The sequence below is a fragment of the Tachypleus tridentatus genome, chromosome 10 (genome assembly GCF_004210375.1).
Source record: "Tachypleus tridentatus isolate NWPU-2018 chromosome 10, ASM421037v1, whole genome shotgun sequence".
NCBI lineage: Eukaryota > Metazoa > Arthropoda > Merostomata > Xiphosura > Limulidae > Tachypleus > Tachypleus tridentatus.
The window spans coordinates 41999027-42024453 of record NC_134834.1 but is presented as its reverse complement, the minus strand read 5'-3'; the positions used below and the strand labels follow the sequence as shown (position 1 = coordinate 42024453).

The 25427-nt window shown below is 34.1% G+C and overlaps 1 protein-coding gene across 1 annotated transcript in view; it reads right to left on the bottom strand.

Moving 5' to 3' along the window:
• The window catches only part of LOC143228341 (putative E3 ubiquitin-protein ligase HECTD2), a 62556-nt gene that overhangs the window by 20888 nt on the left and 16241 nt on the right, over nucleotides 1-25427 (bottom strand). The window contains exons 3-9 of the mRNA XM_076459611.1: nucleotides 23767-23869; nucleotides 17021-17143; nucleotides 15570-15706; nucleotides 11012-11108; nucleotides 9691-9798; nucleotides 7886-8018; nucleotides 6736-6824 (exon numbers count right to left, since the gene is read on the bottom strand). Coding sequence (XP_076315726.1) covers nucleotides 6736-6824; nucleotides 7886-8018; nucleotides 9691-9798; nucleotides 11012-11108; nucleotides 15570-15706; nucleotides 17021-17143; nucleotides 23767-23869 — 790 coding nt within the window. The remainder of the gene's footprint in view (nucleotides 1-6735; nucleotides 6825-7885; nucleotides 8019-9690; nucleotides 9799-11011; nucleotides 11109-15569; nucleotides 15707-17020; nucleotides 17144-23766; nucleotides 23870-25427) is intronic.

Below are 25427 nucleotides of genomic sequence, written 5' to 3'. Positions count from 1 at the left end.
CTGCTTCCTGATGATTTTGGAGGATACAGGCCTCAATGTGAAACTTGGATCATCGTCGCCAGCTTTACAGCAGGAACATGGTCTGATTTTGAATGGAAGGAGAACACTAGCAGTTTCCCTTGATCATGAAAATTTCTACAATAGAGTGCGACTTCCTCTCCTCGCTGACAAGATGTTGCACTTGGGAATCCAAACTCCGTGTATCAGCCCTCAGCCAGCGCCGTGTCATCATGTAACATGGTGAATGGATGTCAGACTAGGCAACCATAAGCACTAGCCTCCCACAGGGTTCACCTCTATCACCTGTCCTTTTTAACATTTACACCATTGATCTAGCAAGACTGGACAGACCTGACATCAGAATAAAAATCTTTGCTGATGACATCTTGGTTCATACCAGTGAAACATCTACAGAAATGACTACAAGTAGGATTCAGCCCAGGATGGACCACATAAGAGACTGATGTAAAGACAATGGCATGCTGATTAATCCAGAGAAGGCCAAAGCACTGTTCTTTACTCTCAACAACCGTGCTGACACATCAGATATTCCCATTCCAACCTTCGGAGACACAGAAATTACACAGGAGGGCTCATTGTACCATCTCGGCATTGTGTTTGACAAACAACTGAACTTCTCCAAGCATGTGGATAAGCTCATTGTCAGGACTACAAAAGGAATGAATGCCCTTCGTGCTGCAGCAGGCAGACATGCTGAAGAATGTCATTTGAATATGCTGTACAGTAGCCTTGTACTTTCAGTAGTTGATTATGAACTGCCCCTGGCACAACTCAACGACAACCAGTTTAGAAGGCTGGAAAGGCTGCAGAACGCACATCACAGGATCATCACAGGTTGACCAAATCAACTCCAGTGCCATTACTCCATCATCTCACTGGATTCCTAAGTATCAAGGACAGGCAAACATCACAAAGAGCTATACTGTTTGCCAAGGCTTGGCAAAATCTAAGGCACGGACTTCATATCCTTACAAGGAAGTATTCTTTCACTGCTGAATAATCCAACCAACAAAGACGTTCTCTACGCCACAAAGGACTTGGAGCAGCACCTATGTCTCATCTAAATAAGAAGTCTTGGATTGAAGTAGCAGCACTGTCTTGCAAGAAGAAGATTTGCAATTCATATTCCCTTTCCAACCAACCTCCATGGCTTTGGTCTACAGAAGAGGAATGGCTGTGTCAACCTGCAGTGATTGTAGAAAGTGGCCTCAAGGTGTAGCAGAAGCGGCATGCCAGGAAATGTTCCAGGAACTTGACCAGAAGGGAAATCTCATCATTGCAACAGACGGCTCGTTCGCACCAGAGGTCATGAGAGCAGGTTGAGCATTTGCTGCATTTCTGGATAGCACACCCATAACTGAGAAGTTTGGAGCATGCACCCTGCATACAAGTAGCACCATGATGGAACTTGACGCTGTCAAGCAAGCGCTTGGATAACTTGTCGAAAAATTCCCTGATGTCACCACAGTTGTGTTTGCCACCGACTCCGTAGCAGTGTTGCAGAGAATCCAGAGTGGCTGACTACCTGATGGATGGAGAGAGGCTGCACTTTAAATCTCCCACCTTTGTGTGTGTCTCAGGCCACGTTGGTGTTAAGTACAATGAGAAAGCTTACCAACTTGCAGCAGCAGCAGAACCAACAGACCAGATGTCACTCTTTCCTTAAGATATAACACTCTTGTGCCAGGAATCAGCACGCCAGAGCATCAGAGAGTCTCTCATGCACTCAAAAGAGGGAAATAGAATTCTCAGCCTCAGGACTCCTTTTGGAATCTTTCGTAACTGCCATAACAAAGACCCAGACCGATGTCACAGGAATCAGCTGATCACCGGCAACATTAGCCAAAGTACACTTGACCTCCTGTTGACTGGAAGGGTCAAGGTGGAGAGGATTTGTGACCCGCTGGACACACTTTCCTGGATGCTCACAAGTAACAAAGTAATGTAGATAACGATATTAATTTATCCGTACAAAATGATATGTTAACCAACGGCAACAACGTCACCAAACCTTTTATACTCAAGCAATTGACCCAATTAAATTTAAATTGCCAATTCACGAAACTTATAAATCATTCACAGTGTTCCTTTGAATCAACGTGGATAATTAGTGGAAGATCTGTCCCAAACAGTAACATAATTAGCCTAATCAATGATGTACTTGGAAAACAAAAGAATTTTAACCTCACGCTATGGAAATAATTTGAAGATGATTATCAGATATGAATATTCCCTGAGAAGTTGTTCGAAATGTGGGCAGATGGAAGTATATAAAATATGATACACATATCAAAAGACCTAAACGTACTGTATCTAAATGGGATCATTTTAAATAAACCAGTACTGTATTATTCATTCATTTGTGTCTTGGAAAGAGTACAACTTTTAGTTAGATCTGTGAAAGCACTAAGTAAATCTGCTTGTCTAAAATAGGTCAAAAACTGGTTAAGTCATTAGGATCCACATACTATAAATATAACAGTAAGGGGCCCAGCATGACCCGGTAGTTAGGGCGCTCGACTCGGAATCTGGGTGTCGTGTGTTCGAATCTCCGTCACACCAAACGTGCTCGCCCTTTTAGCTGTAGTGGCGTTATATTTTGATGGTTAATCCCAGTATTTGTTGATAAAAAAGGAGCCCAAGAGTTGGCGCTTGGTGGTGATGACTAGCTGCCTTCCCTATAGTCTTACACTGCTAAATTAGAAACGGCTAGCACAGGTCGCTCTCGTGTAGCTTTGCGCTAAATTAAAAACAAAAAACAAATATAACAATAAGATATAAATTTTTAAGAAACTGAGTGACTGCTACAGGGATAGATATACAACGGCAGTTTGGTGGATTTCTCTAATCTAATAAATCAATATAACAATCAGTTTAAGTATTTATTCGCGTGTATCGACGTATTTTCTAAAGATGCACAGGTCGTTCTACTCAAGGATGAAAAAGGTACAACTTTCAAGTAGATATTAAAACACGACAGAAAACCCTATAACTCTCGAACAGAAGCTGTAAAAGAATTATTAATCGTCTGCTTCAATGAATACTTAGATCTAACAAAATCATATCTTCATGTAAAGGTAAAGATTGTCAAGCCTGATGGGACTGACATAAAATAGGATTAAGATAATTCTGCACCTGTCAATCTGTTGCTCCAATCTCTGTTTTCTCAAATGGATGTAAACGTAAACGACAAGCTCATTTCTTTGTCTTATAACCTTTACACATATAAGGCCATTATACAAACCTTTCAGAGTTATAATAAAGAAGCTAATAGAAATCATTTGACATAGTTTATGTGGATAAGAGCATGGCAGGTAGTTTTAACAATCTTGATTTTAATTATGGTGAGAATGATTGCTTTTAATTTTCGTGTAAAGCTACACAATGGCTATCTGAACTAACTGTTCTTAATTTAGTTGTGTAAAACTGCAGGGAAGGCAGATTTACCAACGAATAGTGGGATTGACAGTCACAATATAATGCCACCCATAGCTGAAGGTGAGAATGACAGAATGAAAGACTGAAACTTACAGGGGTGGAAAAAGTGGCCCCCTTGAAAATGTCGATAATTTGTTGTATCTTTTATTACATCACAGAAAAATATGTAAAAACTGTATGCTTATGAACACACTCGACGAGATCTGAAATCACAATTTTAACACTGGCTTTTGTAAATATCTGAACTTTTCGTGATCTTAGTTACATTTTCTTGTATACCTGCTGTAGTTTCTTATATCTTCTTATTTCTGTTAGCCTACAAAATGATCAAACAAGTTTCTCTGCCATAATCAAACGTAAAAATAAAGCTCAAAATAACACCAATCAGTTTCACAAGTTGGTATTTATTCAGCATTACCTTGTATTTCAAAGAGTTTGTACAGATATTCCTGGGGGCAATTTTTTGTCCACCTCCTCTAGATACACATGGTAGTCAAACAACCAACATAATCGGCCACCTACATTTGCATATCTTTTTACAAAACAAGTTCTTGCCTAGTAGTGTAAGTTTAACACTCTGATTTGTATAAGTGTGTGTATGTGTTTTCTTATAGTAAAGCCACATCGAGCTATTTGCTGAGTCCACCGCGGGAAATCAAACCCTGTACTAGCAGGTAACGATTTGTATAAAGAAAAAATTAGTTTTGTATTATATCAAATGATGAATCAGGACTAAAAACTACAACACGTTTTTACCTGTGTTAGGAAAGTCAAGATCAGTCCTTCAGTTGCTCTGTTACATACTAAAGCATCTCAGAAAGGAAAAGCTAAATATCCTTTGAAATATATATATATAGTGTGTAAATCATTTTCAGTTTCGCAAGGAAACTTACTATAATCGATAATGCATTTTCAGGTTAAACCTACATTTACAGATCTTGGAATTTGTACAATTTCAAAAGTTACAGTTCCAATGTAGAAAGAAAACAGATTTATTCTTACCTTTACAATCAGATTTTGACGTTGAACTGTATGTACGAAGCTAGGAAACGTTATTAAGTGGAACAGGAAAACAGTTTCAAAAATTAATAAACAATATGATGAATAGTGAGGAAGATACATAATCTTTCCCATGATTTTACACCCAATCTATCTGCTACTAATTGATATACTTAACTTTGTGAAACAGGAAAATTTACGAACTGAAATACGTTTTGGTAGTGTCTTTTCCAACACTATACATGTTCTCGCCTTTCCAGTCTATTTTAGAAACTGATCGCTGTAGAAATAGGTTTGTTTGCCAGTGATCGACTACCTGACTTTGAGGAAAACAACTATATATCATCAATCTGGATCTGAGTCATTAACCTGGTAGTTACTGGATTTGTTTTCACTTTGGTTGAAGTGAAAAAGGAGAATATTTAGATACATTAGGACTATGTCCACATAACCTCAACATAAGAAAATGTATTAAGAAGTGTTTTGTATGGACATGGAAAAAAAAAAGTACTGCAATGACCATATTTGTCTGGGTGTTGGTAATGTTTTATACATTATGACCATATTTGTCTGGGTGTTGGTAACGTTTTATATATTATGACCATATTTGTCTGGGTGTTGGTAATGTTTTATACATTATGACCATATTTGTCTGGGTGTTGGTAACGTTTTATATATTATGACCATATTTGTCTGGGTGTTATTAATGTTTTATACATTATGACCATATTTGTCTGGGTGTTGGTAATGTTTTATACATTATGACCATATTTGTCTGGGTGTTGGTAACGTTTTATATATTATGACCATATTTGTCTGGGTGTTATTAATGTTTTATACATTATGACCATATTTGTCTGGGTGTTAGTAATGTTTTATGCATTATGATCATATTTGTCTGGGTGTCGGTAATGTTTCATATATTATGACCATATTTTTCTAGGTGTTAGTGATGTTTTATATATTATGTTAATTATCTCTGTTGTATTAAAACAAAAATTGTTATCTAAATGTGAATTCCATAAAGATGTTAATTATATGCATGCTCACGATTTCATTGCAAAACGTTTTCATGTAAATGCATCCTTAATAGGTATGTCTTTTTATGTAGATCAGGTTGCAAAATATTTCTGGTGAAATCAATAACGTTAAAAAAAATATTGTGTCGAAAACTGACTTATTGTTATATTAAAATACGAATCTTTCATCAAACTCTGTTTATACAAACATTATCCTCAGTCATATTGTTTGCCTTTGTAAAACACATATGATACAAATAAATGTATAAATGAAAACAAAAACACCAATTAAGATCTGTATGCAGACCCATGGAGCTGTCAGCTTTTGTAAATTGTACTTAATGTTTTACTTAAAAAACGAAACGATAAAATTAATATTATGCTTAGTACCACTATCCACCTAGTAGTATCGTTTAGCTATAGTAGATCTCTCTTTGTAAAACTTGTTTGTTAAAACCATAAAGTAACGTGTAAAATATAATACCTTGTCAAGAACAACAAAAATCATAGTTATATGGATAGCATAGAGGTAAACTAGTAAAACTGTAAGACTTTCAACGGTTTATATGTAAAATAAGAAAGGTTAGAAAATGTAAAAAAAATTATAATTCAGTACAGAGCTAACCAATTAATGAAGTGTTTTGATACATAAAGCGACTGTACTGCTTTTAAATCATAATAAAATCTAGCTATTGATTACTGAGATATCTATGATGAGATCATTGTGATTGTGGTTCCACTTCATGGAACTCTGAAGTCATCTCTCATGTTTCATAGTCATGTCTGCCTGTCTTGGCGACCTAGCAATGTGCCCTTGATGGCACTTGGAACTATGATATAATCACTTCTGATAACATCATCGTATGACAACAGCACCCCTGGTGACTTTTCGTGTAACTATGACGTCGTCGTTTCTAGTGCATGATTGTCTCCACACTGTCTGAGGTCAAAACACACACACGTGTAGTGCCCTCTGGTGGCATGACGCTGGGACACTGTCGTAACTACTCATCAATATATAAATTTGTTTGTTACGTAAACCTAACATAAATGTAATTCCATTTAAATATAACTGCACCAAATTAAAATTTCTTATGTGGAGCAATGCTTACTTAATTAAACCACAAACCAAGTAAATTCTTTATACATTTTATCAAGGATTAAGAGTGTAAAGGTACATTGTAATTCTATTGTAGCCAAAATTTAGTTGAACAAGGGAAAAGCAAGTCATACTAAATACACACACCAAAAAAGATACAACTCCAATGAGGTTGTATTCCCGCAGATTTCCCATCTGTGCAGTACTAAACCAGTAACATCTTGCTTTCTTATGGTAGACAAACATTCCTGAAGGAAACAAAGAAGTTATCTTAACACAAAAACATATATGTTAAAAGTTTGCATATTTTTAACATCAGTTCACCACATTTGCACAAGCCCAATTAATTTGGACTTCTGCCAGAAGAAATTCACCATTTATTACAATAGAAATGTTAACTGAACTTATTAATTGCTAAATATTTATACTCATACACGTATATATATGTGTGTGTATATATATATTAGTTTATTTCCAGAGACAGAGTCAGTGACAGCTGTACTTTTTAAACACTGCTTGAAGGTTATTTTCAGAGAGAACTATTGTTCTGTGCAAACCTTCCTTGTAGGAAGTTATTTTTGGGGATAGATTCAGTAACTACCATTTTTTTCTCAAATTTACTTGTAAGAGGTTATTTACAGAGTTGACTTTCAAAGCTAACATTTTTGTACACGTTTTATTTGATTAAACAATAATTGCTTAATGACTATCTTTCTTGTCAAATGCTTTACTTTTCTGTTCGAAGTTATTTCTTCAGTAAATGTCCTTAACTACTATTCTTTGTAAGCCTTTCCTCCTTAGAGTTTGCATTTAGAATAAACTTTTGCGGTTATTATTCTGTGTCACATAGAAGTTATAATCAATATGTTTCTAAAGTTTTCAATATGGTGAACTAACTTTATACCTTCCTTAAGGTTATCAAACAAATAACAACCGAGATATCCAATTGTTATATTGAAAGCAGATTCTCTGGGAGAAACACTAAATTTTATTCTTAGGATATGAATGCTTATTTTTAAAGCTTCTTATTTATCAAATTCGAATGATTAAAGTAAACTGAGATATGAAGGTTTCAGCCTATCTAGAAATTATCGGATTTGCTTGGGAGAGAAATACAGCTAGACATCACCCAACGTTTTTACCTTGGTTTTAAGATATCTGATATTTGTCATTGTCAATTATAAAGTTTTTACGTCTTGAACATTTGACCTTTGAACACTATAATAACACTGCAATAACTTTTCTTTAAATTAACCTCTTTATAGTCATTATAATGGCAAAAAATACTGTAAGAATACTAGACACATACCGTAATCAATATCAAATATCTGTTTAATCAGTAAGAGAAACCATTCTTTAGTAAGACCGCCCATATCAAGTCCGGGTTCTCCAACAAATGTCACCTTCAGTTTCTTCTTCAAGTCTGACTGTTTTCGTGCAACCTAAAAACAGTGGGTAGTGATAGAATCAAACTAAAAGGTACAACATTTACCACTCCAAAATAGTGAATTATATTTAAGGGTTTTGTTTGTTTGTTTGTGAAATTTGCGCAAAGCTACACGAGGCTATCTACGCTAACCATCCCTAAGCTAGCAATGTAAGACTAGAGGAAAGGCAGCTAGTCATCACCACCCACTATCAATACTTGGGCTACTCTTTTACCAACGAATAATGGGATTGACCATAACATTATAAGACTCCACGGCTGAAAGAGCGAACACGTTTGGTGTGACGGAGATTTGAACCCGTGATCCTCAGATTATGAGTTGAGCGCCCTAACCCTCTGGCTATACTGGACCTTATATATTTAAAGTGATGCTTGTAGACAGTGTTTGAAATGGAACGGATACCATCCCATCTTTTCTCAGAAGGGCCTGAAACCACTTGTAAATTTCTCAAGAGGGAAAGGTTCAACTGACGATGAAATAAATTTTTAGGACTACAAAAGACCAAAGAGAGAACATATGTCTTTTTCTTAAAATGTTGTGCAAAGGCAAAGAAGGAATGAAACAAAATATTACAAAGATGAAGAAAATAAACCCCTCAGCTACGAGATCAGTTGGTGTGACCGAATTCGTAACCACGGAGTAACCATCAGACTTTTCATACGATAACTCGTAACAGTATACATCTGTTAATAATTAACTTTACTGTTTCGTAGCCCTTTGACCTTGTCTAACTAAAAAAGTTTCTCACACAAGTTCGAAATCTCTCAGCGAACGTGTAGCTCACGTTACTGTATCGAATTATGTAACACACAGGCTACTCACGAGCACAACTCGTTAAGAATTTTTATTATTATTTTCATTTTTCATTATGTTACCTAAACTAGCTTAATAATTTTCTAATTTTTACATTTCAGATACTTTTATCGTAATAAATAAAGAACGCTCATGGACAACAAGAAATACAGTATTCAGCTAAATCAGGTTCATAACTTTTGTAAACCATCACTTTTACTCATTTTCTGCACATCAAGCACTGCAATTAGAGTTCTGAAAACCTTCACGCCTACTTAACATTTTAAAATCAACTTCAACAACCACTGATGCAGAGAAACAAACTAGGCCTAAAATTGATATTTGTTTGTTTGTTTTTGAATTTCGCACAAAGCTACTCGAGGGCTATCTGTGTTAGCCGTCCCTAATTGTGCAGTGTAAGACTAGAGGGAAGGCAGCTAGTCATCACCACCCACCGCCAACTGTTGGGCTACTCTTTTACCAACGAATAGTGGGATTGACCATCACATTATAATGCCCCGACGACTGACAGGGCGAGGATGTTTGGCGCAGCGTGGATGCGAACCCGCGACCCTCAGATTACGAGTCGCACGCCTTAACACGCCATGTTGGCCATGCCTGGCACCTAAAATTGATATATTACAGCCACGAATATTAGGGAAAAAAACTAAAGCTAAAAAGCCAGCTATAACAGAAACAAAGGTAGGAAAATAAACTATTTGAAGTGTTGTGTGTATTTTCTTATAGCAAAGCCACATCGGGCTATCTGCTGAGCCCACCAAAGGAAATCGAATCCCTGCTTTTAGCGTTGTAAATCCGTAGACTTACCGCTGTACTAGTGGGGGCATTGAAGTGTTGAAAAAACTACATTTACCTCGTTTAGCGAATCTGACACCAGATGAGAACGACGAACGTTTAGGTTAAGAAAGAATACGTCGATGTCAGCAGCTTGCTGAAGCAAAGTTCGACTCAGTAAACTCCGCTGGAAGGAAGATTAACTAAATTATAACTGCTATCAGAATAATATAATTCCACAATAACATACAAGTATATATATTTTACACAGTTTTTTCCCCGAATTGTTAAGAGTGGAAGAAGTGTAAAGAAAACAAACAGGTACCTGTTTACATGTATAAAGTTTTATGATAATAAAATCCCTGTGTTTTAGTGAAATTAACAAGCAGATTGTTTTCGATAGAAATTCGAGTGCTGAAAAGACAGAAAGTAACAGCTCACGTTTAGGTTTATTATATGTACATATATACTATTTATTTCAAGCTTTATGTAATAATATTTTATACTATTAATAATAAAGTTTTGTTTAATGCCATTATAGAAAATTTATAAATGGACATTCAGTAATTTTAAGAAACTGAATATAACTAACATTGCTATGATTTAATTTCTAACATTTCGGTTTTAACTCCTCGTCACGTGATATCAAAACCTATTACAATAACGAAAATGGAAATGACATTGGATACAAATATTTGTTGATGAAATATTAAATAAAAATATGATTGCATTGGCGGATGTAATAATACGACTTCGGTGTAAATAGAAGTTACGTTTGATTGATGTTATAACATATATAAGACCATACAAGAGCAAGAAAACAGGTCGCAGTTCTGGTTGAATCTCAAACAGCTAAAAATTTATATCAAACCACTGCTTAGTATTTGTGTAAATAAATACATATCTAGAATAGACTGGTACACGTGTAGTTCACATTTCCAGTAGAGTTAACGAGCTCGTTGTTATATTAAATAAAACAAACTTATTTGTTTAAAATCTTAAAATAGCTTTAGGCTAAAGTGAGAAGAAATTTTGAGTTTCATTTGAAGATCAGCTTTTGGCGAAAGTTGATTAACTAATGACTACTTAGAAAGAAATCGTCAGTATTATTAGTTATAAAATCGGTAGCATCAAGCATGGAGCTAAGTCAGTATTATCAACTATAAGGAAAAATCAATATTAACAACTCTAATATTAGGTAAGTATCAGTGGTTATAAAGTTAGTATTATCAATAACATAAAGTCGATATTACCAGTAATAATGCAATTAAGTATTATGAAGTACAAGGTAAATTCAGAATTATTAATAATAGGGGAAAATCAGTATCGTCAAATTATGAGTTTAGCTGGAATTACACACATTTTATTTCACACCACTTTTATTATAAGTTCCAACTCACCCTAGCGTTTAGTATCATCTGTTGTTCAGAATCTCGTTGCAGAATTGTTTTCTTTGCAACAATACTCAGGATGAAAGGATACTGACAGTATGAAAACCTAAAAAAAACGAAGTAAAAATTTTACAAGATAATATAGGTTCGAATACCATATGCACAAGGGGCAAAGTACATTAAGCACACTATAGTAGAGTCGTTATAAAAAACTTCTGGCACTTAAACAGTTCAGACAAAAGAGATAATTAAGAAATACGTGTAAAGATAAGGAGATGATGACAATTAAACATAGTGTGATAAATGAATTAAACAATGTTTACAATTATGAGATCAGAATAACAAATGGACTTGCTAAGTAAAGAAATTTAGCAATATTTAGGATAAGAAGATAAAGAAACAAACATACCTGATAAGGTGAAGTAATATCAATATTTACAAGAAAGGAAAGGCAACAAAGAAACAAGGACGCTTCAGCTGTAATATTAAACTGTTACCGTATGCACAATCACACATACACGTTAATTAACTACGATTATTTTATTAAGCTAAACTCATAAGAAACTTAATTATTTTTACTGTAAATTAATAAAATTCTGCGTATATTCTCTCTTTCATTCTAAGTTTCGATTTATAGTTTCAAGGAGAACACAAATTTGGAGTTGGATTTTTAATGAAGTAATTTAGTGTTTGTTTGTTTGTTTGTTTAGAATTAAGCACAAAACAACACGGTTTCTAGTAAAGTGAGTCCGCAGACGGCATACAGCTGTACCACTAGAGGGCTAGCTTTAGTGTTACGCTTCAAACACACTGTTTATAGATATAATTCAAACATCTACCTTCAGTGTAACTGTTTCAACCCATAAATGCGATGTAACTCTTTCAAAATAGTTTAATCTTACTCTTTTAATACACAAAGATTTATTTCAGTTTCAGTTACACTAATTTATATAGTTTACAGTTCAAACATACACATATTTCAAGCTTTATTTTAAATGTACAGATTTAATGTTATATTTAAAACACGCAGATTAAGCAATATTAAAGTTTTGGTATTCTTACATAAACATTTACCTCAGAGTAAACAGACAGATTCCACAAAAACAGGAGATCTAACAGATACTTTAATTCGAATTAAATGTCTGAGCCTGACTTTAACATAAAAAAAAACTGAGCAAGAGGTGTAGTATGGTGGGAACGAGTGGGTATGATGTAAAAAACACCGCACCTTCAATATTTTGCATGAATCCCACCTTACACCGTTATGCATTAGCTTACACGTTCAGGTGATTCTTTCTTTAGCACTGAAGTGAACACGATGTGTCATAAATCAACAGTGTTTACTACCAAACACAAATTAAAGTTAAACATTTAAGCGCAGAAAAATATTTAATGTACTGTGAAGAACTGTAAAGAAGAGTGGCCTGTAATAAGCCTCTCTCAACAGCTCTGTCTTGAAGTTAAGCTGCAAGTTAAACATGAAAACAAAGCAAGCAAATTAAACTCACCAGTGTTATCTAAATAAAAGCTTTAAAGAATGAATTAAAACTAGTTGAAAACAAAATCTACAGAGCTAAACTGAAGTTAACTCTCTATCAAAATTAAATCCAATGTAAAAAGTAAAACTGACTTAAACAAAGAATTACACAATAATATAACACACACTCACTCTCTAGGCACTCACGCTATCCACGTCACAAGAGCCACTCTCAAATCAACAGAAGGATGTCAAGCTCTCAGCCTTTCCAGCATAATTATTTTGTCCTTCTCAGGGCATATGTATTTACTCTATACAACAGAACTGATCTAACACTGTCTTATAAATCTTAGTTTTTAATTTATTTGGTATTTTGTTACAAGAAACAACTTGTAAAACATTCTTTCACTGTCACTATTTACTCATTATTCTCTCTCTCTTACTTCCAGGCTGAATACTTACATTTATCTATTTGAATTATCTCTCTACCCAGCCTATCTTTAATTCTGACGAACTGCCCTCATCCTTTACTAGATGTCATTGTCTTCATTTCCCTGTAGTTACCTTAATTCCACTTTTCCCCAACTGTTTTGACCGTAATCTATATATCACCTGTAGTTTCTCCTGGCTTCTAGCTGTAATCACTAGACTATCAGCAAATAACAATTCTCACAGCATTCCTTTTCAGATACTTTCTGAAAGATCCTTCATTACTGTTATGCAAATGAATGGGTTATGAACTGACCATTGATGCAATCCGACTTTTACTTTGAATTCATCGATATCTCCTTGTTCTGTTCTTACCAGCGTCCTTACACCTTCAAACATTCCTTTGATCAATCTGACATTTTTTTTCTGTAACCCCTTTCTTTCTTAAATATCAATAAACATTCCCCTTGGTAACTAGTTATAAGCCTTCTCTAAGTCCACAAAACACCAGTATAATTAAGATTTTACATAGTGGTATTAAAGAAATAAATCCATCATTTATAGGTTTCAATTTCAAAAGCGAAATTTTCTCTCATTGCATTAAAGAAATTAACAGACCAAGTTTCAAAATAAAATAGAAAATAATTTTACTTCATAATTTTACTGTACAAAGATAAAACACTATGAGACTGGGAACAGTTTTATATGTTCTATATCCTTTGACATCTCACTACCAGGAGTGCAATATTTTCCACGAATTATGATCTACATACTGTATCAAAATCACACCAAGCTTTTAGCTTAAGCTAAAGGGTATGTAAATTTAACAATGAGATTTTGAAATTATATAAATGTATTAATTCAACCCAAATATTGCACTTCTTATGATAATGCACAAAAATATCAAATCGTTTAGTGTAAGTCACTGATCTCACAGTATGCTATTTTACCTTTATACAGTAACATTGTTAAGTAAAACAATTTTTATTGTATTTTCAAACATGGAGACAGTTTAATTTTAAACATTTATTGTTTACTACCAAATGTTGGCTTTATTTCTTTAATACATTTGTATAATGTTTCATTTCCTTCTAAGATCTTCTGCTGTAACTACCTTTAAATGAATATTGCATCACCTGCATAAAATCAAAGTGTTTCTCATCTACTGATATTAAATGCATTAACCACTTAATCTATTCCCTCGAAGATTTTAAACATATATTTAATCAGGTTCATGTATCTAAAATTATCACATTCCAATACAGCATCCTTCTATTTATACACAGGTACCATTCTACTTTTTTACCAGTCTTCTGAAATTTTCTCCACTTTCTATACTGTCTACAAGATTTTCAGTGTCATATTCTCGCCTTCAACACCAATAACTGTATATTTATATCCATTACCAACAACCTATGCGGATTCTCTTCACTATTTTCTCCCTGGGTAGCACTTTAAATTCAATAATATTATTTCTGTCTGTTTATCTGACAAATACATAGCCAATTTGACTTACGTGCTGAACATTCTTATACATAATTATGTATAATTTCTTGTCACTTGTATATAATGCAAAAATGTGGGGTGATTTTCTCTGAAGTGTTCACGTAGAAATTGTAAACCTGTACATAGATCATATGATCTATTCAACAAAAAAAAGTGTAAATAAGGCATGATCATATTTTGCAACTCACTTCTGAATATGACGTTGCAACATCAAAACATGTAGACTCAACTTTTTAGTGGTCATATACTGACCTTAATTAATTTTTTTATAATTATATACCTATTTTAACATTCTGTTTTTTTATTATTTTAACATAATTAAGTGTTTTTCCGTTTTCTGGAATCCAATACTTGCAACACATAAATATACAATATCTGCCAATTCAAGATACAACATCAGCAGGATGCAAATATCTTATATTTGTTGGTAATGCTTCATGGTATCACTCAGAATTTTCTCAACAAACATGTTAACAAGGATCATTTCATGATCTGTGACCACCATTGCAAATGACATGGATCACCTTTGAAGGTTCTGAAGTTATACTTCGAGTCTTGAATGTCATCAGGTGGATGGCTTGGATTTTTACCAGGTAAAAACTATTAAATCAGCTCAACTATGACTGTGTTTTAGTATCCAAGGGAACAGTTTCATTACATACTCAGTAGCTTCAAAGTCAAGATCATCTAAACTAAAGATCAGACATTGCAATACCAGTTGCTGAGACTACTGGTTTTACGCTGAAATGACTAATGAACTTGTTCAGATCATTCTTGTCTGTCCATGCATTGGAAAGTGATATGCTTTCCTCTATCATGTACATGCATAGATCGCTCCTAGAAAATATGTCTTATTATCCAAGCTAAACAATCTGGTATGATGGGGTACAACAAGTAAGAAGCCATTTCTTGTCTAGGAGTCTTGTCTATGGTCACCTGGCAACACACTTCCCGTCAATAATGAGTAGGTTTTCTGTTGTCACACAATTTTCCTCATATCTTAAAGTGCCCACTGTGTCACCTGTCAGTGATATAGTTTCTCTTGGTAGGTCTCGTCTACCTACAGCCCTTTTCTTTCACCCTGAATTATGGTTCTGGGAAAAGGTTCCCCCATTATTCTAGTTGGCAACACTTCCATTTACAACGAGTACTCACTGTTTTGCTTCTTGATGATACAGCTTGTGGTGATGAAGTGCAACTACCAATGGCATCTTAGACTTCTCAACTTTTTTCCTGATATGAGTGGATTTGAGCAAATACAATATTACTTGTTGATCAATAAATGCTTGAGGCTGTTATAGAGACCACTCAGTTTCAGACTTAAACCTAAAAGTGGATTTTCTCAGGATCTAACAACCATTTCTGCAGATGACATTTCCTTGAAGCCTGACTTCTCTCCCAGTATACTTAATGAGTGTGAAAAGTGTGATAACACACCCAGTTTGAAAAGCATGAACCATTGCAATATCAGTACCTAACTTCTGGTACCAGAATTTATCTTATCCTACAGAAAAACCATTATATATTCCAGTTCATAAGTCTCTTATAGATCACATCGACGGTCTACTAAACCGAAAGTTTGATTGATTTGACATTATGGAGCCTGAAACCATTTATTTTTTGAGCCCTCCAACAGAGAAAAAGTAGATACAAATTAAGGGCGGGTGTTTTTTGGTTGAGTGCGGATAATCAGTGAGTTAAGGGTATAAGAACCTTCAATGTTTCTTTTACTTGTCTATTGTGACTCCTCCCGTACACTAATAAAGAAAATTAAAACTGAAAGAAAAATTAACCCACAGTTAAAACAGGCAAGATGTTAAGTTCTGCGTGGAAAACCTATTGAAGTGTGGCTTTAAATATTTAATACAATAACAGATTGTTCACGCCAGGCATCTCGTACACGTGACATAGGGCCAAGAAAACTCCAGGTCATTAGTCATTTCGCCACAGGAATGATAGTTAAGGAGAATCCATAATGTTTACTTGAATGACTATCTGCATGCACTTGAAATTTAACACTATGCCTTTAAGCACAGGGCTGTATAAGGTGTACTGGAAACATAACAGGAATGTTGTAAAATATGTTTATTTCTAAATCGTCTGCTCGCTATATCCTTAATATCAATGAATTACAAGCACGACTTCAAATAATACTCTACTTTTAACTCTATTTTAATAAAAACTTAACAATCACAAAATAAACTAATAAACAATATCTACACTAAACAGCCTTTCATATCATAACATTTTTAGATATATATAACTACTATTGTAGCTAACTTTCTAAAATTTAGATGTTTGTATTTTTTTATCAATCGATAAAATGAACAGTTGGCTCGCTCAAGAATCATTCAATAATCTGAAGACCTACACTAACTGGCTCACTCATAAATCAATCAACATTCTGAACAACCTACACTAACTGGCTCAGTCAATAAGCAAGCAACAATCTCAACAGCTTTTCTTCTCTAACTTGCATATTTTATACTTTGAACTCATCGCCTAAACTTTTAAAAATCTACCAAACGTTTAAACACACACTCGCCAGGTTCGTGAAAGGAAATACTGTCACAATGTGTGTCGTTAGGTTAAGTGTTTTGGAAATATAGATTTAAATTTTGTAAAGATATTTTACTCACAAGATACGTAAGATTGTCGTACACTGCATTCAAAAGATCAACTTTGATTTCAGGATTGTCTGCTTTGACAACTTCTTCTTGTGGACGTTCCTAAGGAACAAAAAAAATCACGTAAAGCAAAATTGTAAGTAGTAGTAATAACATTTTTTGTGAAAACAATATAAACAACATGAGTTACAATGTGTTATTACTAGTTCAGACAGATTATGTATTTTTTATACGTGCTATTACAATGAGACTTTAAAAGGGTTGTGGTTACCACGTTACTTGCTTATTTGTACATTCAAAATTATTTTAACATTGTTTGACTTTCATAGATAGTGTGATATTACTAAAACGCTTTTGTATGTAACAGCCATTTCCAATACAAAACATTCATACACTCAGATAATTCAGATAATGCACTTATATACGGGATTTCTAATTTCGAAAATAAAAATATCCCTTATATGTAATAACATTAGAAAATAAAATAATGTGGATTAACTAAAGATACCAAGAACGATCAGAAAAGAGCCTTGAAACAAGTTGTACCTCGAGATTCAGTTAAAACACAGGTCAGTGGCAAAAATTATTCTGTTTGTCCCGGTCAGTATGTAAAATAAGTAAAATAATAAAAATATCTTCATCTGGAAAAGCAATACAAGTTATGTGTACACAAATAGCAATCATAACATATGTATTCAGCTATTGCATACCTCAATCATTTTTAAGATGAAGCAAATAACTGTGCTGTTCGATATGAAGACATTTAAGTTGCCAAATGCACCAGTGATCAAAAGGCCAGACTCTCAATTACAGTATGACTTGACAAAGCAACATGAACTTTAATATAATGTGCTCAATTCTGTGTTCATCCTACAATAATATTTATTTCTCTCTTTTTGGTTCATTTTATCATTTTTTGATACACATTTAACTGCAAAATTGTGACTTAAGTATAAAAATATTTAAACTTATGAATTTTGATTTAGAAAAGCATCAATCAAGTGATTGTAATTTAAAAGTAAAGTTCTGATCAATTACCATCTCACATAAGTAAATGGTTTGTCTCTGTTTACATCTATATAAAAATTATCTTTCAACTAATTAAAAAGTTTTAGTGTCCTGAAGGTTAATGCTATTGAGCTAAAGTCATAAACACCATATTTTCTTTCCATCTGACTTGTGTATGAAATAGTTCTTTTACAAATGTTGGAAATAATTTAAACCATCACAACCCTTGTAACAAAGAAAATAAATCGCATGTATTAGCTCTCTCTCGTTATGAAGTATAAAACCCAAGGTATTATTACCTTTACAAAATTTTGAAGTAGCAGAAAACACCTAATGCTTCGCCTATTTATAAGTATTCCTAAACTGTTAAGTGAAGTAGACTGTTTCAGTGTTATTCAATGTGTCCAGTCAGTCTCATTCCTTAAGTTCAGTCAAAGTCAGAAAATTCAGGATTTCTCCATGAAACATTTTTATCGAACCTCTATTATTATGTGGAACATTTACAATTATTTTAGGGAAAATCAACATACCTGAAAATACCACAAAATTGGTAAAAAGGAGAAAATTTGATGTTTTGACAACGGAATTTGTTTCTTTCATGACAAGTGTCTCCTTATGTTTTCCTTAATACCTGAATTACTATGTTTTTAAAAGCTTCGTACTTAAGGAGGTGGCATTTTCTACGAATCAAAGGATTTATTTCTAGGATAAAGAACTAAGTACTTTGTTTTGGTTTGTTTTTATTATTTCATGCAAAACTACACGAGGGCTATCTTCGCTAGCCGTCCCTAATTTAGCAGTGTAAGACTAGAGGGAAGGCAGCTAGACACCTCCACCCACCGTCAACTCTTGGACTACTTTTTTTACCAAAGTATAGTAAGACTGACCGTCATATTATAACGCCCCCACGGCTGAAGGGGAGAGCATGTTTGGTGCGGCGGGAATTCGAACCCGCAACCCTCGGATTACGAATCGAATTTGTTAACCACCTGGCCATGCCAGTCCAATTCCTTAGGATATGTTTATCTGTGAGAATATTTATGTCTTGGAAAACTTCTCCCTTGGGTATCAGGGTTCTAATGATGCTCCAAATGTCTATTGCTACTGGAATTTATAATTATAATAAGAAGAATTGCTGGAATCTAGCACAACCAGAGATAGTCAATCAAGATCCTCCCCTGACGATTGATCTCAGTATATAAAAAAAAGACATGTATGACTGAGAGTTATTACAGAAGTGTGTGATGTGGCATGTGTAAGTTGAATAGGGCAGTATTTAGAAGACTTTCAGGCCTTCTTCAACTAAAGTAACTTTACCACAGCACTAGAATGATACCTAAGACTCACTAACAGAGATTAGAGAAACCAATGTCATTTTGACCCTTATTTTCCAAGCAATTCTCGAAGGTGAAATATAGTTGTGACATTTTGTGAGAATCACTCATCGTAATAAGTTATATAATGATAGAATATTTCCAGATGAGACCACAAGATTCTCACTGGATGTCTCCAGTGTATTAAAGTAGATACATATATCACATTAATCCAATTTTAACTGGATTTGCTTGTATTTATTTTTCTATGACATCAATTAAGGTAAATTGATCAGCTTGTGAATGGCAATACAATATCTTACAAGTTTAGATACTGATATTGGCAGCTGCTTAGGACTGTAAATTTGTTTTGCTGTGAAATACTGTTTCTTTTTATGTTTTGATGGCGAAAAAGTCTTGAGTTTAATGATTCATAGAAAACAGTACATTAAAGCAATCAAGTTATAGACACATGGATAGCATAGGAAGCCCTCGTTTGATTGCAGTAATACAACATACAAACTGATGGTGCTTTTTTGAAAGCTACTAATATAAATGGTTATGTGTACGGCTAAGAAATATATATACAGGGTGTCTTAAAAATGTATACACACTTTGAATGAATATAACTCACTCAAACTTTCATTTTTTACAGGTGCAACTGATTTGAAGTAATCGCAGAAGCAAGATTAAGCTTCGAGGAAAGTAAATTCATATTAAAGTACTACTGAAAGTGCAAGAACGTAGCTGAAGTGCAAAGACAGTTTAGAAGGGAGTTTCAAACAGATGTACCAACACGACTCACCATTACTTGCATCAGAGATAAGTTTGAAACAAATGGAACTGTTCAAGACGTCCATAAAGGGCGTTTTGGAAGACCGCGGTCGTCCACCAGTCCCACACGAGAAGCAGAGCTGTTGAAAAGTCTCCACCAATCTCCAAGAAAATATGTTCGGCAAACAGTCCCTGAGACTGGAATCCCAAAATCGAGCGTCCATCGCATGTTGAAGCGCGTTCATTGGAAAAGTCTCCGGCATTAATCCACGCCTTCAATGAAGATGATCGTGACCGGAGAATTGAATTTTGTGAGTGGTACCTGGTAAAATCTGGAGATTATCTGGAGCAATGAGGTTACATTTAAGTTAAATGACTCAGTTAATCACCACAATTGCACCTACTAGGCACATCATAACCTGCATGTTACGATTGAACACCACGTAAATTTACCAGGAGTTACAGTGTGGTGTGGATTATCAGTTTTGGGCGTAACTGGACTATTCTTTTCGAAAACACAGTCACTGGTCTCGTTTATCTGAGCTTCCTATAAGAATCTGCCGTGCCACGCATTCAAGAGCAATTTGGAGATGAAGAGTTTTATTTCCAGCAAAATGGAGCACCTTCCAACAACCATCGTAATATGAGGGCCTATCTTGACGAAATTTGCTGAACAGATGGATAGGACGAAGAGGTAGCACTGAATTTTCTCTATGTTCACCAGACCTCACACCTCTGAACTTTTTTTTATTGGAATGCATCAAAGATAAGGTTTATAACACAAAACCTGCAAGATTCAATGAGCGGAGAGCAGCAACTGAAAGAAAATGCACCCAAATACCAAATAAAATGAATGATTCGTGAAGTTTGCAATTCCATCTGTCCGCATTATCAGCAGTGCCTGGATCAGAACGGTAATTAGTTCGAACACCTTCGATAACTTAAAAGATTCTACACTTGTCTTCTTAAACTTGGATTGTAAAACCTAGATATATCTTAATAAGCATTGTATTTATAATCATTCAAAGTGTGTACACATTTTTTGGGACACCCTCTATATACATGAAAATACATATGTATGAATAAACATAATTGAGCTGTTTCGCACGCTTCTATAGAAATTACACAGACTCATACTCGAATGGTGCAGTAGATCTTTGAGTAATTACTCATCAAAAAATTTGCTTTTCATATCCTTCAGGGAAACGTCAATAGCACTTCCTACAGGCATCATATGAAGATAATATTCCTGTTATATGCTAGAGCAAGGTTTAGTAATAAGTTTGTGTTCCAATTTGGCAATACTACTGGTCACAGCATACATATTGGGCAGGATTATCTCGGCCAGGAGGACATAACAAGATTGTCATGACCAGCAAAGTCTACAGATTGTTATCTCTTTGAGAACTGATTGGCAGAACGGAGCAGGAAAATTACTAACCACGACTCTAAACTAACTAATTTAGCTAAATTGCAGTACCTTATATTGACAAATTAGAATAACATCACAGTGGGTCACATCAACAACCTTATCGAACTATGCCACATCATCTTGTGGAGGTTTTTCGAATACGAGAAGGGTTGATCACGTACTAAATGTTGAATGTGAACTGATATAAAATAAGATTACAGACGCTGTTTATATATAATAATTTGATGTTATACTTGTTTCATTATATCTGTTCAGGTAAGAATTTGTTGTGATAAGTGAAATGCTGAATTGCACATCTTTATATGGGTGTCTGATAATATTTGTTTCTTGTTCTAATATATTGTTCGTAGTATCTGTAGAACCTGTCTAATTTTACAAATTACATATATAGATAATTAATATAACACGCATTTTTCATTTTTACAGTGCTAAGTGTACATGGATTCCATTTTAATAATAATGATCTTATATGTTACAAAACACGCAAAAGTGTTGGCCAAGACTGTAGTCTCTACTGACCTGTGTTAAATCTGCAAATAAAAGAAGTCTAATAAAAATGTGATGTAGGTATCAATATGTCAGATGTTATATGCTGGCACTTCTATGGTGGCTAGCATTTCTTTCAGTTATTAATACACAAACGAAGTTTTTGTAATTTCACTTTCCATTTCTTTCTCACTGGAACTGAACTTTGTTTGTATAACAACCAAACTTTGTGACAGAAATGCAGCAGAATTATATAATAGCTATGTTAACTTTCGTCATGAAAATTATAACAGATAAAAATACAGTGGAAGACATATTTTATATCTAATACATCTTTGAAGTTTATTGTTTCCTTTTGAATTTTGATTTGTATGCTTTTCAGTTTGAAGTTATATTCTTGATTTTTGCTCATACAAGTGTTTTACTTTGCAAGTATTTAATAGAGGCGAGAGTAAGTTACACAGTTTCCTTGACCAATGAATAGGTTTATTTGATTGACTTTTAAATGTTTAAGCTAGAGTACCAAAGACGACCTGAAGGAAGAGGGAGAGAAAGGTATTTATCTTCCATGCACACATGTTTTCTGTCCGTTACTAAACATAAGATTTTTCAAAAATCTTATACATGCAAATTCATGAGGTTGCAAGTAATTCGCGTTGGTCATAAGAGTCACTAAATTAATTTTGCTATAGCTAAATACACTCATGTCATTCGCTTATGGCATCACATATTATGCTTCATAAATTGAAAGTGTAGAGTGATCTATTTTTATGACAAGTCAGGTAATACCCTAAGAATGTAATCCCATTTATACTTTTGTGGGAATAACCAACAACCATGTGGATAATTCTTGTATCCTAAGAAAAATATCATTATTTGTTGTGTGTACATAACGTTATGCTATGTTTTTTTTTTTCTGTCTGGAACAGAGTTAGTCACAATTCTTGTAATTAAAATATTAAAATACCCAAACGATCAACGATATGTAAACACAATTAATATTTATTAAAAACAGATAAATGAGTACGAGTATAAAGAATGAACAATGTGCCTCTAATTAAAATTGTAGATGTGATAAATTTAACAAAACTTGTGTGGAAAAAAATATTTTTTTCAATTTAATAATAAGATCTATAAACAGACTGAAGACCTAACTATGGATTCTCCGTTATCTTTCACGCTCTTGTCTTATCTTCTGTGTATTAAATAAAGCTTGTTTCATTTTGTTACAAAACGTTTCAAGTTTCTTCCGTTATTGGAACTCAGTCAAAGATAAATAACTTATATTTGCTCCGCAAGTCATTTTCCGTTGAGTCTTCTTCTCTTCTGTAGAACCTAGCTTATTATTCTTAAGAGAAGTCAGTGCCCCAGAGAATACCACTTGTTTACATGATTAGGTCAGTGTAGCTCGATCAGACTCAATACAAACAAAAGACCTATAAAACTACTTGACTCATTATTCTGCATAGATTGCAAATGCATGTAATTCTTAAGAAACGTTCCAATTTTACAGCAACTGTTTGGAAACTCTTGAAAGTGATAACGTAACAGATCCCATCTTGATGCACTTTATGACAAAACATATCAGAAGAATGCTTTTGCATTTAATCTAAAATATTCTTGAACAGCCACTGTTCGTTAAAAAATATTTCTCTATCATTTATTAAAAAACGTATTACAACGCAATAAATTTGCAGAATCTCAAATATTACCTTAAAGACAGCATTTAACTCCACTAGAGAACTAAAAGTTGTTTCATAAATTTCTTGGACTTTGGTGAATTCTCCACTACTCTTTGCTTCTTCTATTTCATCTCTAACGAAGGAAAATAAAAAAATAAATATTCGTTTCAAGAATTTTGCTGCAAGTTTTCTTTCCCTCTCATTATTTTAGCTTACTCTATATATTTTCATAAAATTGGTTTATCAAGTACTCAAAGAAACAACAAAATATGTATATTAGAAATTCGAAAAATAGTAATAAACAACAGGGAATATAATGTACCATAATATAACCACTATTCCTATAAGATCTCACTTCATAAAGCTGGCAGGAAATATGTGCTTTAGTAATAGGCATTACCAAATCGTCAAGAGTGTACATAAAGGCGCAGCAAAACACTAGATGAGCTTCTATGTATTCTGTCCCATCTACGCGCATTACTGTTAAAAATTTTGTTTTTGTTAAACACGACATTTATTTCTGAATAATCTAATATTTTATTGGCTTGCTATACATCTATTTGTATTTGGCAAAAACAAACTTTTTGCAAAAGTGTTGAAAAAATGAAAATCTGTAGGGAAAAAGGTCTGGGGAATAAGAAGGATGATGCAGAACCTCGATTCCGAATTAGTTCAATTTTTGGAGCATCATTCTTGAGAGGTTTCATAACGCCGATTTTGTTGATCTTCAGTCAGCTCATGTGAAACACACTTATATAACGTTTTTGTCATTCCAATAGCACTCAGGTGTTTGGTGCTTGATTTGCTTGTCCCTAGCTTTTCTGCAAGGTCGCGTACTGTTGTGCGAGGGTCAGTCTCAAGTGCTTCCCTTAATGTGTTTTTATTTAAGGATGGCTTCCTCCCACGACTTTCATGGTCTTCATGATTTTCATTTCCATCTCGAAACCTGTACGTTCAGTAACATATCCATGGCCGAACGCCTAGTTGATATTCCGTGTAGTTTCGGTAGCTTTACGTCCAAGTTTGAAGTCGTAGAGGAAAATCAGACAAATGCCCTTCTTGTCCATGCTGCCTTAGGGTTGTGAAACTTACTCTGAGTAGAGTTGAAACAGCAGACAATTAAGACACCATGTAAGAGACAAACGTTGGATTAAACCAAACAACAATAAGTTACGTTACTCAATATTCAGCTTCTAAATATCATCGTAAAAATTCCGACATTTATTTCTGGACAACCTAATGTGTCAATATATTCACAAAAGTGCATTATCTACATTAAAAATTAATGTAGAGTTTTGTATATTCCATTATAACTTCATTTATGAATGCATTGTTTACCATTATTATCGGACTATTACTATAATACTGCCCGGCCATGGACGTTTTGAAACAGTTGAGGCATATAGTACAATGAATCATAACTTTTAATTTAAGCAATTTTATTATTTTTGGTAGACGTTGACAAATTTAGCTCTTAGGAACAGAAATACGTTAGTAAATGATAATATCTGATATAGGAAGTATCCCCATAGAGTCACGAAAGATGAAGTAGTTCCGTGAGACTAAGATACGATACAACACTGTGAAGTTTACATAGGGGATGTTACCCAATAAGGCTTTGTTAGACAATGTAATCCAAAAACACTTTTTTAAAAAAATAACTTCATAGTAATAAGTCGTGTAGTCATGGG